The following is a 15,085-nucleotide window of genomic DNA, read 5'->3' on the forward strand; positions in this document are numbered from 1 at the left end:
ATGTGAGTAAATTGGCGTACAATTAATAAAACAAGAATTTCTAGCCTGTAACCCACAAAAAACGATTTTGCCAATAAAGTAATATACATTTGATGAGACATATAAACTATTCATGGTCAAATACGGTTAGATTTAAAAATATGCATTTGTATTTATTATTAGTCTTTTATTTTATTTATATTATTTCAATTATTGATAATACTAATTTAGTTATTAGCATCCAGACTATTAACTTTATATATATTTTATTTTTAAATATTTTTAAATAATTAGTAATAGTTTCGTCATAATAAACTTAACAATTTAATTTTCTAGATTACTTCATTACAAAGGTAACCCTTTTTCTTTAATTTTTTCCCAATTCCATCATTTTGATGGAGTAGGTAAATATTGGTAAATAAAGATAAAAAAAAACTCGATTATACAACGCGTTTCAAAGCAGCTTAAAAAAACGTTTTTAATTGACGATAGGTTAGCTTGTGCCAAACCAGCAGGTTGGTGGTAAACTTAGCCTACTGAAAAACATAGCTAATTTTGAACAATTGGCAACTGCAACATGTCGGAAACTGTTATTGATGTGGTACCGGCAGACGCCGAAACACAGGAAGATCTTGATCGGCAACTTAGCACTGCCAAACGAGTTAGCAGTCAAAAATTGGCTGGTAATTTAGATAAAACACAAAGTGCTTTTATATTGCAAGAAAGTGGACATCCCGACTCTTTTTGTTCTGAAACACTATCATGGTACAACGAGTGGCTTCGTTCATTTCAAACTGCAATGTGCATATGCATAACCCTTTGTATCTTTTTTGCACCCTACATGTTTTTCTTCAAGGCTGACAGAATGATGTACGATTTTGCTTCTGCCATCGATGTTTTGTACGATTTTGTCATGCTGCTAAGATCTCGAACGGGTCATATGATTGACGGTGTGGAAGAAAGAAATTTGCTTAAAGTCAGAGAGCGCTATCAAACCAGCATTTGGTTTTATCTCGACCTTGCTACTGTTTTACCTTTGGAACAATTGCGATGGTTATTCCCCGGAAGTGATGAAGTATTTTATGCCGTTGGGAGACAGCGCACTTACCTTCGTCTTCACTATATTCTCTATTATTTAGGTAAGTGCCTTGATATTGTGCTAAATATATGATAAACACACCATTATGTTAAATAAAATAAAATTACAGTTTATAATATTTTATATATATTTTATCAAAATAAGGTATCAGAGAAGAGGAACCTGGATCAAGTACTCTAATATATAGAACAACCAAGTACGCTCTGTTATCTAGTATGACGGTGCATTTTCTAGCTTGTGGTTGGTATGGTCTGGCTTGTTCAAGAGCTGACGAAGCTGGGTTTGATTTGTCGCTGTGTGGTGGAGACAGTTGGATAATGTTTTTGCCACAACGTGAGAATTTTTTAAATTGCTAAGAGTATGCAATAAAGATACTTTCTGCAACCACGTACTTTTATGCAACCATTTTTTTGTAACATTTAGAAATTTTGCAAAAAGTCCTAGAGGCTACAACCAACCGCGAGCAGACTTTGAATGGCGAAGTGAGTTTTTTGCATAACACTTACATCACTAGCTTGTATTGGGCCTCCGCCACAGCGACATCTACTGGTTATGGAGATATACATGCCTACACAGTTGCTGAAAAATTCTATTCTGTCTTTGCCATGATGATTGGTGGGAAGGATCTCGCATTTTTGCTTTTTAAGCTGGCTTAACATTGATTTTACATACGATTTTGAAATCTGTCCAGTTAGTTAGTACTTATAACATATTTACTTTATATTTTATTGTAAAGGAATGATGATTTTGTATGGAATGACGATGGGTGGTATGACTTCTATGTTAACCAATATCGATGCCAGAAGATCTAGTTTTGTTCAAAGATATACTGCATTTAGAGATGAAGTGGTAAAAATTTAACTAAATATTTCGAGTAAAGATGCGTTAGTTGTATTATGGTCATGACCCACTGTCAATATTGAAATTTTTTTAAACAAAACATGTGTTTTTTTTAAATCAAATCATGCTAAAACAACAAAAAAATGTAACACTACCTTTTTGGCAACTTTATAAATCGCTTCAAATAATAGTTTAATTTTTTTGTTTACATAAACTTTTGCAACACTTTTATTTGAATATGTTTAAGGCTAGTAGTTAGCCTTACCTTTCCACGAGATATCTAAGGCTAGTAGTTAGCCTGAACTTTCCACGGGACTAATCTATTTTTGTTATTTTTTTTAGGAGCGAATGGGCATCAGTGATAATGTGAAAAACTTGTGTCTTAGATATTTTGATTATCTGTGGCACAGATGGGAAGGTGAAGATGTACAGGCTAGTGGGGTATTGGAACTTTTGCCAGTTTCTTTGCAAGCTAGTTTTGCAGAGGCTACTTTTCACAAGTTGATTCGAAAGGTGATGTAAAGTTTTTTTATATATATTGTTAACATTAGAAGGTAGACTTCACACAATAAATATATTAGAACTCAGTATATATATATCTTACGGTATTTTACAGTTTTATTAATATTGATATCAATATTGCCTTGTTACTGGTTTAAACTACTGTTTTTGTCTCCAAACTTATCAATTAAAAACCTATTTTAAATATGTATAAGTGTAGAATATGTTTGATTTATAAAAATAATAAAATAAATATTTAGGCCGACTTGCTGGACAATACAAAAGATGAATTTTGTCGAAACTTAGCTTAAGTCTCACAGTCAATGGTTTACTTAGAAAATCAATTTGTTCAGAGATCTGGGGAGATTGCTAACAACATGTGTTTTTTGCAAAATGGAATTTTAGAAGCAAGTTTGCCATTTGTGGTGCATGTGTAGATTATTGCAGATCTGCCTTTAGATTAGTTGCGAGTTGCAAACATTATACGGCAGATAAACTGCACCTTATAGGGCAAGAATTAACTAATAGGAGTGAAATATTTCAAATCTTAAATATTGATTTTGATACATACAGGTTTTAGATTCTGATGAGCAAGAAGTAGTTGCTATGATGCAATCTGGAAAATTATTTGGACAAGTTCTGCTAGTGTTTGAACTGCCAAGAATTAATTCAATTCGATGCAAAACAAATTGTGACATCTTTCTGATTAATAAGCATGACTTTAGAGTTATCCTTTCAGAATATCCTGATGGTAAAATAATTAGATTATATATATGTTAAATTTATATTTTTACTTTAATTGATGCATTTTTTTAACTCAAATAAAAAAATGTCATTGTTAAACAGTAAAACAGTTTATAAATTAAAATTTTTACCAATTGTAAAAATTGTTATAGCTGCCAAAGCCTTTGTTGAAGCTGCTCAACTTAAATGTGGAGTCAATGGAAAATGGCCTTTCGAACCTTCTCAATTTGAGGATTTTAAGATTTTCATGGAGTAAGTTAAATATTTTTATGTGTTAAAATCATAAACTGATGTTTGGTTGTAAATGTTTTAGAAAAACAACAAAGACAAAGCGTCGCAACAGTGTTGTATCAACAGCTGCTGTTCAGACCAACAAAGTAGAGATGGCAGCTCCAGATCAAATGGCTCAAATTTCTCGCAGAATGACGACAGTTTATTCAACTGACTATGAGGGTGTTGATCTATCTAGGATTCATATGCATCAAAAACAAAAGAATGCAGACATTGAGAGAATGCTGAGCAGTGATGGTAAGTTACTATCAACCATTAAAATTAGGCATTCAAGTTATGCTTACATTTTAAAAATTTAGATTAGAAGTTGACTAAAATTTCACATGTTCTTTAGTGTTTTATTATTTAAGAGAAGTATAATTTTTTGTTTTTTTGAATATATTTATTCTCAATGTGGAAAGACCAACTTTATGATCTAAACATGGAATAACTTTTGTGACCTAGACCTAGTCTTAAGTTGTCCCTTTTTATATTGGAATTTTACTAATTATTACTACTAATCTGCAAGTAATTTGTTATTGGACTCAGCAGGAGTTTTTTAGTTTTCATAATATAAAATAAAATATTGTATATTTTACAGAACCCAAACCCTCTTTAATTGACTTTGTAATAAATGGAAAGCCAGCAAATGTTGGCAGAAGATCTTCTACCACTCTTGCAGATGGAACTAAAATGATTGTTGCAAATACTAATGCTGAAGAGCTAAAGGATGCTGTTGGTGGTGATGCCAAGTATTCGGTCAGTTTCTAACTTTATTATTTTGCATATAAGATAAGATAATTTGATTCTAAGTAGAACATTTTTTAAAATATTTTTGAATAAAAATATATATACAGTTTTCTGAGATTTATAGGTTTACATGTTGCACAGCCTTTAAATATAGTTTTTAAATTTAAACAGGATCCAGATGAAACAACATTAAAAGAAAGATTGTTTCAAATGACAATTATCAATCCAAAACATTACTTTTCGATTTTTTGGACCAATTTTATGTTCTTTGTTGGCATTTTATGTGGATTGTACACAACTTTTATGGCCTTTTTCACCACCGTACCAGGAAAAGGTTAAATTTATTTTTTTTGATAAATTAGATATGTAAAAAAATATTTTGATGAATTATATAGGCTATGTAAAAAACTAAAAAATATATTTTGTATAAAGTTGTTTATTGACCATTTTATGATTTATTTTTTGCTTTCAGCTCATACTTACTCTGGTACTGAGGCAGCAGAATTAGATATTGCAACAATCGCAACTTACACCACTTGTGATTCTGACTTACTAACAGCATTTAAGGCATGTCGAAATGCAGATTTTGGTGTTACAGCTGACTGTATCATGAATGCTGGGGGAGCTTTTAGTCAAATGATATCATCTGCAAATGTTTCTTATATGTGAGTTGCTTGCATTTTTATTAGCCTAATTTTATTTTCATGCCTTTAACTGATACAGTTAGAAAATTGCTTATTTGCATGAAAAAATTTGATAACAACATGAGATTAGCAATTCAGGCGTGAGATTAGTAGCTCAGAAGTTAAATTTATAGTTAAATTATTTTTACACAGTGTAACAGTACCTGCATCCTATGATATCTCATTTGTGGGTTTGAATCCAAGCACATTGGAAGGAGTAATTCACATTATTTTATCCTACTTTGTCATTGATTTAATTCTCTATTTGAACATATTCATCAATTTTAGGACAGAAGTAAACACCCCAAATGGTTTGTTTAAATAACAATTTATTTTATTGTATATGAGGCTAAAACTGTCTAGAAACACTATAGGAATTAAATCCTAAAATACAAGCTCTATAATAAAAGCTATGATCCCTTTTTATTGTAGGTACTTCTTGTTAACAAAGAGTGTGATATTATTGAATGATTAAATATATTTGTAGATATAAATATTTACCTTAAAAAAATGCTGTTTTTAAAAAAAATTCTTTTTAGGGTTTTTGACGAGTTTTAAAGACATTGCTGCCAACTACATGACCTGGGATAAATTTTGGATGGATGTCATCGGCGTATTTCCTTTTGAAATAATTGCACCTTTTATTGGATGTAGTCGCATAGCTCCTCACCATGCCCTAATATTTCTTCGCCTGAACAGAGCTATTAATTTTTTCCGGTTTGTCCCAACTAGTTTTAGCAGATGGGAATACAGTTTGAATGTAAAGATTGTGCAGATTCGAACATTCAAGTTTGTTGTGTACATCTATACTTTCACACACATGTGTGCTAGTGTGTTTTTTTGGTGGTCATGTGGTTATGCCATGCAAAGGTAAGTCTTGTATAAATTTTTTGTGTTAAGTCAAAAATTGTTATAAATATTTTTACTAGCATTTAAAAAATGAAAATGTTTTGAATAAAACTTTGATTTTATAAACTTTTTTATTGTTATTTGCCCCCTATTTTAATTAAAGTTTTTAATTGCTTAGTTCGTTGGATTCTGTATTGTACAAATGTCGTTTTGGATCATGGGCCTGGGTGTTTAATATTGAATATCAAACAAACAGAGCTCAGGATTACATCAAGACAATGTATTGGGCCTCAACTACAATGACAAGTACGGGGTAAATATTGTAAATTTTTTGTAAAAACTAATGTTTAAGTATCAGCTTTGTCGATTTTTTTTAATATTTTGAGAATTAATTAACTTATTGTTTGCCTAAGATAAACGCTAGCTTTTTAATTTTATTTTTAGCACTTATTTGTTTTGGTTGTTGTGTTTTGTTGTAGTTTTTTAGTATAATATGGCTATACAATTTTTAAACTTAAACTCCAACTTGTGTTGCAATTTAAATCTTGTTGTATTGTACTAGCTATGGAGACATATCATCAAGTACCACATCAGGTAGAGTTTTTGCTCTTGCAACAATGGTTATAGGAACTGTGATGTATGGTTGGTTGGTCGCTGTGATCGCTTCAACAGTTTCAAACAGTGAGGCTGCAATTGTCAGTTTTACCAACTCAATGCGAGCAACTAAGCATTACCTGACCGTACATGATGTAAGTATAAGTAATAAAAATGCTAAATTTAAACACTAAACAAAAAGTTAGTTAAGTTTTTTGTTGTCTTTAACCTTATGTATGGTAATCTACAAACATTTTTTATGGTTTTAGGTTCTTATTTTATTTTGTTGCATATAAGTAAAAATCTCAAGTCCTTTTTAAGCCAAGAGATTAGCCTAAACTTGTTACTTTTAAATTAAAATCAAAACTTTTTTAAATGAGTTTTGGTTTAGTGCTTTGGTTCAATCATTTTTTTGTTTTAATTCCTGGCAAACTTGCTCTAAAATTAACTTATTTTTATTTTTTATTTAACTGTTAACCTTTTTTAAGGTACCTTATGGGTTGGTTAAGCGAGTTATGAATGTTCGTTTGCTTGAGTGGGAGCGTTACCAAGGCACTGCGACACCCGGAATCGAAATTATCGGCAAAGAGTTAACATCCCAACTTCACAGTGTGTTGTTATATGAAGCTGTCAACAAGTTTATAGAAGGACTTCCATTTTTCCATGGAGTTGAACCTTCGTTTATCGCAATGTTGTGCAATCACGCTAATATGTATCATTATGCTGAAGGTGACATCATCATTTACGAAGTAAGTAATTAAGTAAAAATTATTATTGTGTTACAAATTACAAATTTAAGGTAATTCTTAAAGTTTTGTTTTTAAAATTAACTATAAGATAGAAAAAAAATGAGAAATTAATTTTTTGACTGAATTCTTTTTAAGGGAGATTTATCCAGAAACTTGTACATCATTAAACAAGGACATTGTGATGTTGTTACTCCAGATCTTAAGGAAATTGTCGACCATCTTGCTCCTGAAGATTACTTTGGTGAAGCCGAGGTAACTTTTCTTTAATATTAAAATTACCATCTTTTGAGTGGTACATATTAATCGTGAATATGAATATTAAACATCTGTGCTGTTAAGAGTCTAGTGATTTTATTTATGTCATTGAGTAAGTATATATGTCCTATTTAAAAGCCTTGAATATGAAAAAAACTGGCAAATGTTGTGTGCAGGTATAACCTAAGGGGCATAAATAAGTTGCAACTATGTTAAAAATGTTTTTTGGAGGTAGGCAATCAGTTCATATATGTCTTTTTTTAATGTTAAAAAATTGATTATGGTCAAACAATTTAAAAAATGAGATAATAGTTGAAGTTTACTAAAATTAGATTCTATTTGGATGTGGATCCCCACGAACTGTTGTAGCTGACACAGCATGTGAAGTGATAGTTGTGACAAGAGGAGACATTGATGAAGTGTTACAATCCTTCCCTGTACTTGAAGCTCAGATGGAAAATATTGAGAATGATCAAACTTATAGGGACAAAATCCTAAATGCCATAAGAAATAGAAATGAAACCAGCAGGATGGGGTAAAACTATTTTTTTTTATAAATTGTAGGTTAGTATTTAATTAGTATTAGGTCTATAAAGATTTAAATTCTATATTGAAATTATTAAACTGGTAAAATAATGTTTTAAATCTTTATTTTTTTTTTTATAATTTAATTGTTGGTGTAGTCAAGTTGACTTTTCAGTCTAACAACCTTATAGTAGGTTGCTTTTGACAGATTTGAAATTAAATAACATGGTATTATTATCCAATAATTAGTCTGCCAGTTAATTGAGCTCGGCAGGAGTTTGTACCGACTATGGCGCCCTACTCAAGGGCTTTATGACAAGAAATCAGTGGAAATTAAATCAATGATCTGAAGTTATTTGATTTTTACTTCTTCTATGTCAATTTGTCTTTGAATTTATGTAAAACAGATATGCAATATTTAAAACAGAAAATAAATTAAGTGTAAGTATTGATCGTTAACAGAGTTACAATGACTGATCGCTACAAAGTAACTGAAATCGAAGGGGGGACCAAATTGTACTCAGGGCGACTTACAAGAAAACCTTTGATCAAGAAACATACAAACGAAGTTGGCAATGATGCTGTCAAGTCGCCTTTATTATTCCTTCTACTCCCCATTACTTTTGATCCTCTAAGCCGACCTTACATTGCGTATGAGATAGTTAGATTGGTTTTAGTTGTGGCAACTTTGATTATTGTTCCCTTGCAGGTAAAAAAAGAATCATATTTTTTCACTTGGTTTTACTGCATTGATAATTTAGTGTTTTTAATACAATAACAATAATAAGGCTTTTAAAACAAATTTTTTAACTTTTTTAAACAAAATATTATCTATCTTAAAATAAATAATTATCTTTAGATATTTCTTTTATTTTGTTTTTAGATGACCATGATTCCATGCAACACTGGTATATTAACCTTTCAATATCTCCTTGACTTACTATGTCTTGTTGACCAATATATCAAAGCACACACATGCTATTATGACAGTAAAAGTGTCAAAGTCACTCATCCCATTCAAACTGCTAAGCATTATCTTCAAACCAGTTTCACAGTGGACCTTTTCTGTTGGTTACCTATAGAGCTGGTTGTTTTAGGAATTTTAAGTGGATCACCAATGAGCCAACAACAGTGGCAGTTTGTTGCTGTGTTCAGGTTGCTTCGTTTATTGCTTCTAAGCAAGGTTGGTTCAAGTTAATGTGAATTTTATATTTAGCTTTGCAAACTAATAAATTTAACCCAAGACTTTTCTTGTTCTATGACACAATATTAGAGTTAAAGTTATTACATGGCATCTATTATTTTAAATTATTTTTTAAAATATTTCCTTAGATTTAGGATTTTATTCAAGCAATTTATTGTTCACATCTTTTATTATATTTTTTAGGTGATGAGCCTTCTGTCTTTCTTTTTGTCTGATATTAGAAAACCTAGGCGATGGTTAAAACATTGCAGCAGTGTTTTGTATGCAATTTTAATTCATCACTGGTTTGCTTGCTTTGTCTTTTTTGCAGCCTGTCCTGCAGAGGTTTATAATGTAAGTTTAGTCTGATGAAATTTAACAAAAAAATGTTGTAGTAATGTAGGTCTCAGTTTGATTTTTACTAATTTCATGCCATATTAAATAAAGCCAAACTTTTAGACTTCATTTGTGTACAAGACTTATTAAAAGTTTTCTTTTAATTATTGTATGAGATCAGCAAAATGCAAGTCTGTTTTTTTTACAAAAAAAATAAATTGCAGTTTTTAAACATATCTTGATTGGTCTATTCATCTATTTTTTACCTAACTTATCAGCTAAATTAAAAAACTAACAAAAGTATATTTAAGAACAATGCTCTATATGAAACAATGCCTGAGATGATCAAGATTAATGCCACTGGGGTATCAGCTTACATCCACAATTCTTCATGGATTGGAAACATAGGAGCAAATTCAGTCTTTCCAGCTCTTGATGTTTTACAGTCGGTTACTGATCAGTATATTGTCAGCTTGTACTGGGCCACAGCAACACTTGTGTGTGTTGGTTATGGTGACATCAGTGCCAGAATGCAAACGGAGATGTTCTTTGCCATTGTTGTCATGATTTCTGGCACGATTTACTATTCCTCAATTTTGGGAGATATTTCAGCTAATATTCAGACTGACGATATGCAACGTGGACATTACAAAGGAAGGCTTTCCGATATCTTTAAGTTTTTTAAAGTGTATGATGTTAATAAAGAAACACAACGCCAGGTAGGATTTTTTTAATAATTTATTTACAACTGCCAGCAGTAGAAAAAGGGCAAAATTTTTAAAGAATATTTAAAAAAAATTGTGCCCTTACACTTTGCTTTGTATTTTACACAGGTTTTGAGTTACTATTGCTATTTATGGGACAGAACCCAAGGTGTAAGCCCAGACTACTTGTTGGTTGGCCTTCCACCTTCGATTCGAACAAGTGTATGTCAGAGTATGTATGATCCCATGATCAGAGAAGCTTTTGGAAAAGGTGAAAATATTGATAAGGAAACTCAAGGATTTTTTAGACTTCTGTCAACTCATATTCAACCATCATTATACCTTAAGCAAAGCATTATCTGCAGGTAAGAGTATAAGGAACTTTTCTTAACTAAGGATAAATAACCTAATGCTATGTAGGAATTTATAAGTATAATATCTTATGTAAATCTATTTTTAAAATGTGTTGGTTTAAAAGGTAACTATAGTTTTTTGGTATTTGATGTTGTTATACTAACTTTTACAGGCGCAATGATATTGGAGACGAAATGTTTTTTATACAAAGAGGAAATGTGGCCATCATGGAGGAAGATGATGAAACAGTTGCCACTGTTTTGGGGCCTGGACAACATTTTGGGGAGGTAAATACATATTCAAAATACCTTTTGAATACATTAGTAATGTTGGAGTGATATGTAAAATTAATTATAATTTAGGGGCTAAAATTTATTTGTATAACTAAGTTTTTATGTATTTACTATACTGGAGTATAATAGACAATGCTTATCATTTATATAAAGAAGAAAAGGGTTACAATTTAGTTGTATGCAGAAATATAACAACTGCCAATGTTGGCTTTTCTAAATAGTAAAAATCGTAAAAACAATTCATGTAAAAAAGTTTTGCATAAAGGGCGTTTCATTAATTAGTTACTATTTTTTAAAAAAAATGATTTTTATATTTATTGTAGGTTGCACTTTTACTTGCCACAGCAAGAAGTCGAACCATTAAGGCTTTAACAAATTGTGACTTAAATGTTTTAAGCAAAAAAGATTTGGATGACATTTTGGAAATCTTTCCAAGGTTTAGAGAAAGCATGACTAAAATTGCCCAGGTTTGTTACTTTTACGTTAGCCTGTTTTTTTTAAAGCTAAATTTTGTTTCAAATTTATATGGGAGTTGTTACTTATATATAAACTACAACTGTCAAGTTTGCTTTAAATTTGAAAATATAAATGTTGAAATCTATATTTTCAAATTTTTGAAAGTTTTACACTAATAAAGGTTTTTTATTGTTTTGCTTTTAGGACCGAAATGTAAAAGGGACTCGCTCACTAACTTACACTCAAACACCCAGTCAGGCTGCTTTGGACTCCGCCAATCTTTACTCACAAGATGGTAGAAGAAGAGATGGATCAGATAAACAGAAGTTTACAAAGGTAGCACAACATTTATATTTCCTATGCATTTAAAAATATTCAAAGCGCCTTTTAATATTCATAACAAAAATGTTTTGATTTCTGAACAATTCCGATTTTTGTGAATTTTTTATTAAGTTTTCTATTTGATTTTTATTTGAAAAATTAATGATTATACAACCTGTTAAGGGCATTTTAAAGATCGGATTCAAGCAAAAAGTCTATGTAGTAAAATGTACTTTTTTACATTATAAATACTAAAGTTTTAATAAGTTCATACAATTAAACACAATTAAGTAATATAAGGTTACATCTTGCCTAGGTAATGGATCGAGATTCGAACTTTAGTTATACATGGAGTCATATTTCTGTGTTTTTGGCATTTCTTTCTGCCTCAGTTGCTATATACCAACCTTGCTTCTTTAATCATTACTCTACCTTGTATGTTTTGGGATACATCATTGATGTGTGGTATGTATTTATTTAATTTTTTAAATTAAAAATATTAAGGTTCAAAATATTTGTAATGAAAAATAAAAAATAAATTTTGTAAATTTAAGTGTAAACTGGTTTATAATTAACACATTGTTTAAAAATAAATCATAAACTCATTAATGAGTTTGCAAGTACGAATTTAAATATCATAAAGAAAAATTTTTTAAAATATTTTTCAATATTTGTTGCAACAACATTGTGCCTTCTTTTTAATAAGTTTTGCTTTTAAATTTCCATTAGGTCTAGCTTAAACCTGTAAGATATGCTAGTATTAAATTGGTTTATGTGAAGATTATTCCATAGTATAATAAAACAAACATGTGACTTTCCATAGGTTTGCATTAGATATGATCATGTCTTTCCACACCAGTTACTTAGATCAATTTAGCACCAACGTTGATGATCAAAATAAGATACATACTCGCTATGCTAAAACACCCTCTTTATTTCTCCTTGATGCTTTGTCAAATGCTCCTCTTGATCTTCTAGCTCACCTCATAAGTGGTGGTTCTGCCGTTCAACTGGCAGTGCTATCTTATGCAAGGCTGAACAGGGTTTTAAGAATGTATCGTGTCATTTATGTTTTCAGAGTTTGGGAGAATGATATTAAAAAAGAGTAAGTTATAAATTTTCTTATTTTTAAATGTTTTTTGTTTCTTTAAAGGCTATATTTAATAAAAAGGGGATTAGTTGCTTGTCTTTAAATTACACAGATTGTTTTTAATGCCAGTTCATAACTTTTTTTAATTTTCTCTGTAAAATTTAAACTGGCCAAATTTAACATTATATTTTTATAAATAGAGCGCTAACATTCCGAATGTACAAGTTTGTGCTGTGTGCTCTTTTTATTATTAATTCAATGGGAAGTGTGTGGTATGCAATTGCATGTCCTAACAGTGTTTGTCAAGCTCAATCTTGGGCAACAGCTTCAATAACAGGTATTTATTTGTATTTTTTCTTCACATTTTATATAATAGATGATGTTTTTAATTAATTTGGCCAAAGGCATTGCTGAAGTTAATTTTTCAGAAATTAAAAAAAAATTGTTGTCCTTATTATATTTATTAATGGCCGACTTTACATACCAAACATAAAATTCTTCTGTCCAACTGTCTTAAATTAGCATAAGCTACCATTTGTAGTATTCAACTTATTTGTGCTATAACATGAAGGCAGTGGAGATAAAACCTAGGAAATTGCGTATTATAGAAACGCTATTTTGTTTCTAACACCTAGTCGTGCATAGCACTCAAAGTTAAGGCAGAATTTTAAGGCTTGAAAGGATTTTGTTGTTTATCACCCTTATAACACTAAACTAGACTGCCCTTTAAAATAAACTTGGTTGAAATTTGTAGATTATGTTAACAAGCAAATTTTTGGTTATCAACTCATACCATGGGCTGATAGTCTGTACTGGACAGTAGCTACTATGACCTCAACTGGTTATGGTGATATTAAGCCGGAAAACCAACTTGAAATGATATATGCCTGTTTAACTATGGTTACTGGTAAACTAGTAATTGGTTATGTTCTTGGTATGGTGGCAGCAACACTTGCTAATGATGAAAGTTTAAGAGTTTGGTACGAACAAGGAGTAATTGTAAGTACTAAGTTTTAATGTAACATAGCATGAAAAGTAACATAGCATAAAGCTTAACCATATTTTGCCACAAACAAGGCTGTGCGACGCTACATGAATGATTTAAAGTTTAAGAAAGAGTTATTCGACCACGTCATCCAGTATTACGATTACATGTGGATGAAAAGTCAAGGTGCAAATGTCATGAATTTATTTCCTGATCTCTCATTTAGGTAGCTTAAAAAATAGTATTTATTATAACATATTAACCAGAAAAAATTAAAACTACAGGTATTAATTACAGTTTAGCCGATAGATTGTTTACAGTAAAGTTCAGTGCATGAGAACATTTGTAAGAGAAGTAAGAAATAGCCAGTTTATTAAAGAATGCTCTCTTTTATTTAGCTTGAGAGCAGACATTTATACTCAGATATGCAGAGATATGGTAGACAGTTTAGACCTGTTTAAAGATTGCCCAGATAACTTTTTGAGACATTTATGCATGGTGATGAAGCCTACTGCCTACATGCCTGGTGACTACATTTGCTTGCAAGTATGTTAATGTTCAATTTTACCATTTGTTAAATTTATTCCCAACTTTAAAATGTGGGTATATGTAAGGTACATTATTATATTATACTGTAACTAAAAACAGGGAGACATCCGAAGTGAAATGTATATCATGCACCATGGTATAGCTGAAGCCATGAAAAGGTTGGACAGTGGCAAAACTGTACCAGTAAGGCTTGTATTGGAAGGGGAAAATTTCCTCTGTAAAAGTGTACTGTGCAAGGTAAAAAACAAAAAACATTTTCTTTATGGCTGACCATTTAAATCTCTTTGTGCATACATTATCGGTCCAATTGGTAACGTTAAAAAGCTGTAATGTACTATGTAAACATTTTACAATAGCTTTTTATTTTTTTTTGGTATATATTTTTATCCCCGATGTGGAACGTCGAATGTGCGACTTAAACATAGAGTAACATCAGTTACTCCGACCCAGTCTCGAGTTGCCTGTGGCAGTTTGGGATATTATAGATTATAATTGCCCAGTAATTATGCTGCTGATTAAGTGCTGGCTCAGCAGGAGTTAATACTGTTTATAGCGCCTTACTCAAGGGCGCTACAGCATGAGATCAGTAGGGATTGAACCTACAACCTCATGTGTGGTGTCGCAAGTGTTCTTACCACTTCACCACTGCCAGTAAAGTTTGCTCCAGGTGAGCTTAACTTGGTTCGTAATATATAAGATTTACAATTAACCTAAAATATTTTTCAAATTATTTTTCTTAAGGTTAAACGCCCAGTAAGCTTGCGTGCGCGTACATATGTTGATGTATTCAGTATGACCATGGACGACTTGCAACAAGTTCTCAACTACTATCCTTCTGTTCGTCCAATTGTCCTTGCAAATGCCCGAACCCTGTTTCCAGATTTAAATCTTTAAAATTTAATTTTGTGTAATATTTGTAAGTTGTTTTAAATTTAATGTGTTAGTATTGAAATAAAAGCCAACTATTGTATACTTC

At 31.0% G+C, this 15,085-nt stretch overlaps 1 protein-coding gene across 1 annotated transcript; it reads left to right on the forward strand.

The window, feature by feature from the left end:
• The first annotated feature begins 556 nt into the window (after positions 1-556).
• Positions 557-15,003, forward strand: LOC145743700 (uncharacterized). Its single transcript, XM_082561731.1, is given in 35 exon segments — positions 557-1,118; positions 1,223-1,411; positions 1,502-1,693; positions 1,815-1,927; positions 2,261-2,431; positions 2,680-2,826; positions 2,993-3,170; positions 3,316-3,415; positions 3,477-3,691; positions 4,035-4,192; positions 4,355-4,517; positions 4,656-4,848; positions 5,020-5,177; positions 5,406-5,736; positions 5,894-6,028; positions 6,278-6,464; positions 6,798-7,058; positions 7,194-7,310; positions 7,646-7,848; positions 8,301-8,547; positions 8,722-9,021; positions 9,226-9,375; positions 9,669-10,076; positions 10,191-10,426; positions 10,588-10,702; positions 11,032-11,175; positions 11,369-11,500; positions 11,802-11,950; positions 12,309-12,590; positions 12,776-12,912; positions 13,330-13,574; positions 13,653-13,786; positions 13,959-14,106; positions 14,209-14,346; positions 14,851-15,003. Coding segments are annotated over 35 exon segments (6,891 nt in total).
• Positions 15,004-15,085: the final 82 nt, after the last annotated feature.

The sequence above is a fragment of the Corella eumyota genome, chromosome 2 (assembly GCF_963082875.1).
Source record: "Corella eumyota chromosome 2, kaCorEumy4.1, whole genome shotgun sequence".
Lineage (NCBI taxonomy): Eukaryota > Metazoa > Chordata > Ascidiacea > Phlebobranchia > Corellidae > Corella > Corella eumyota.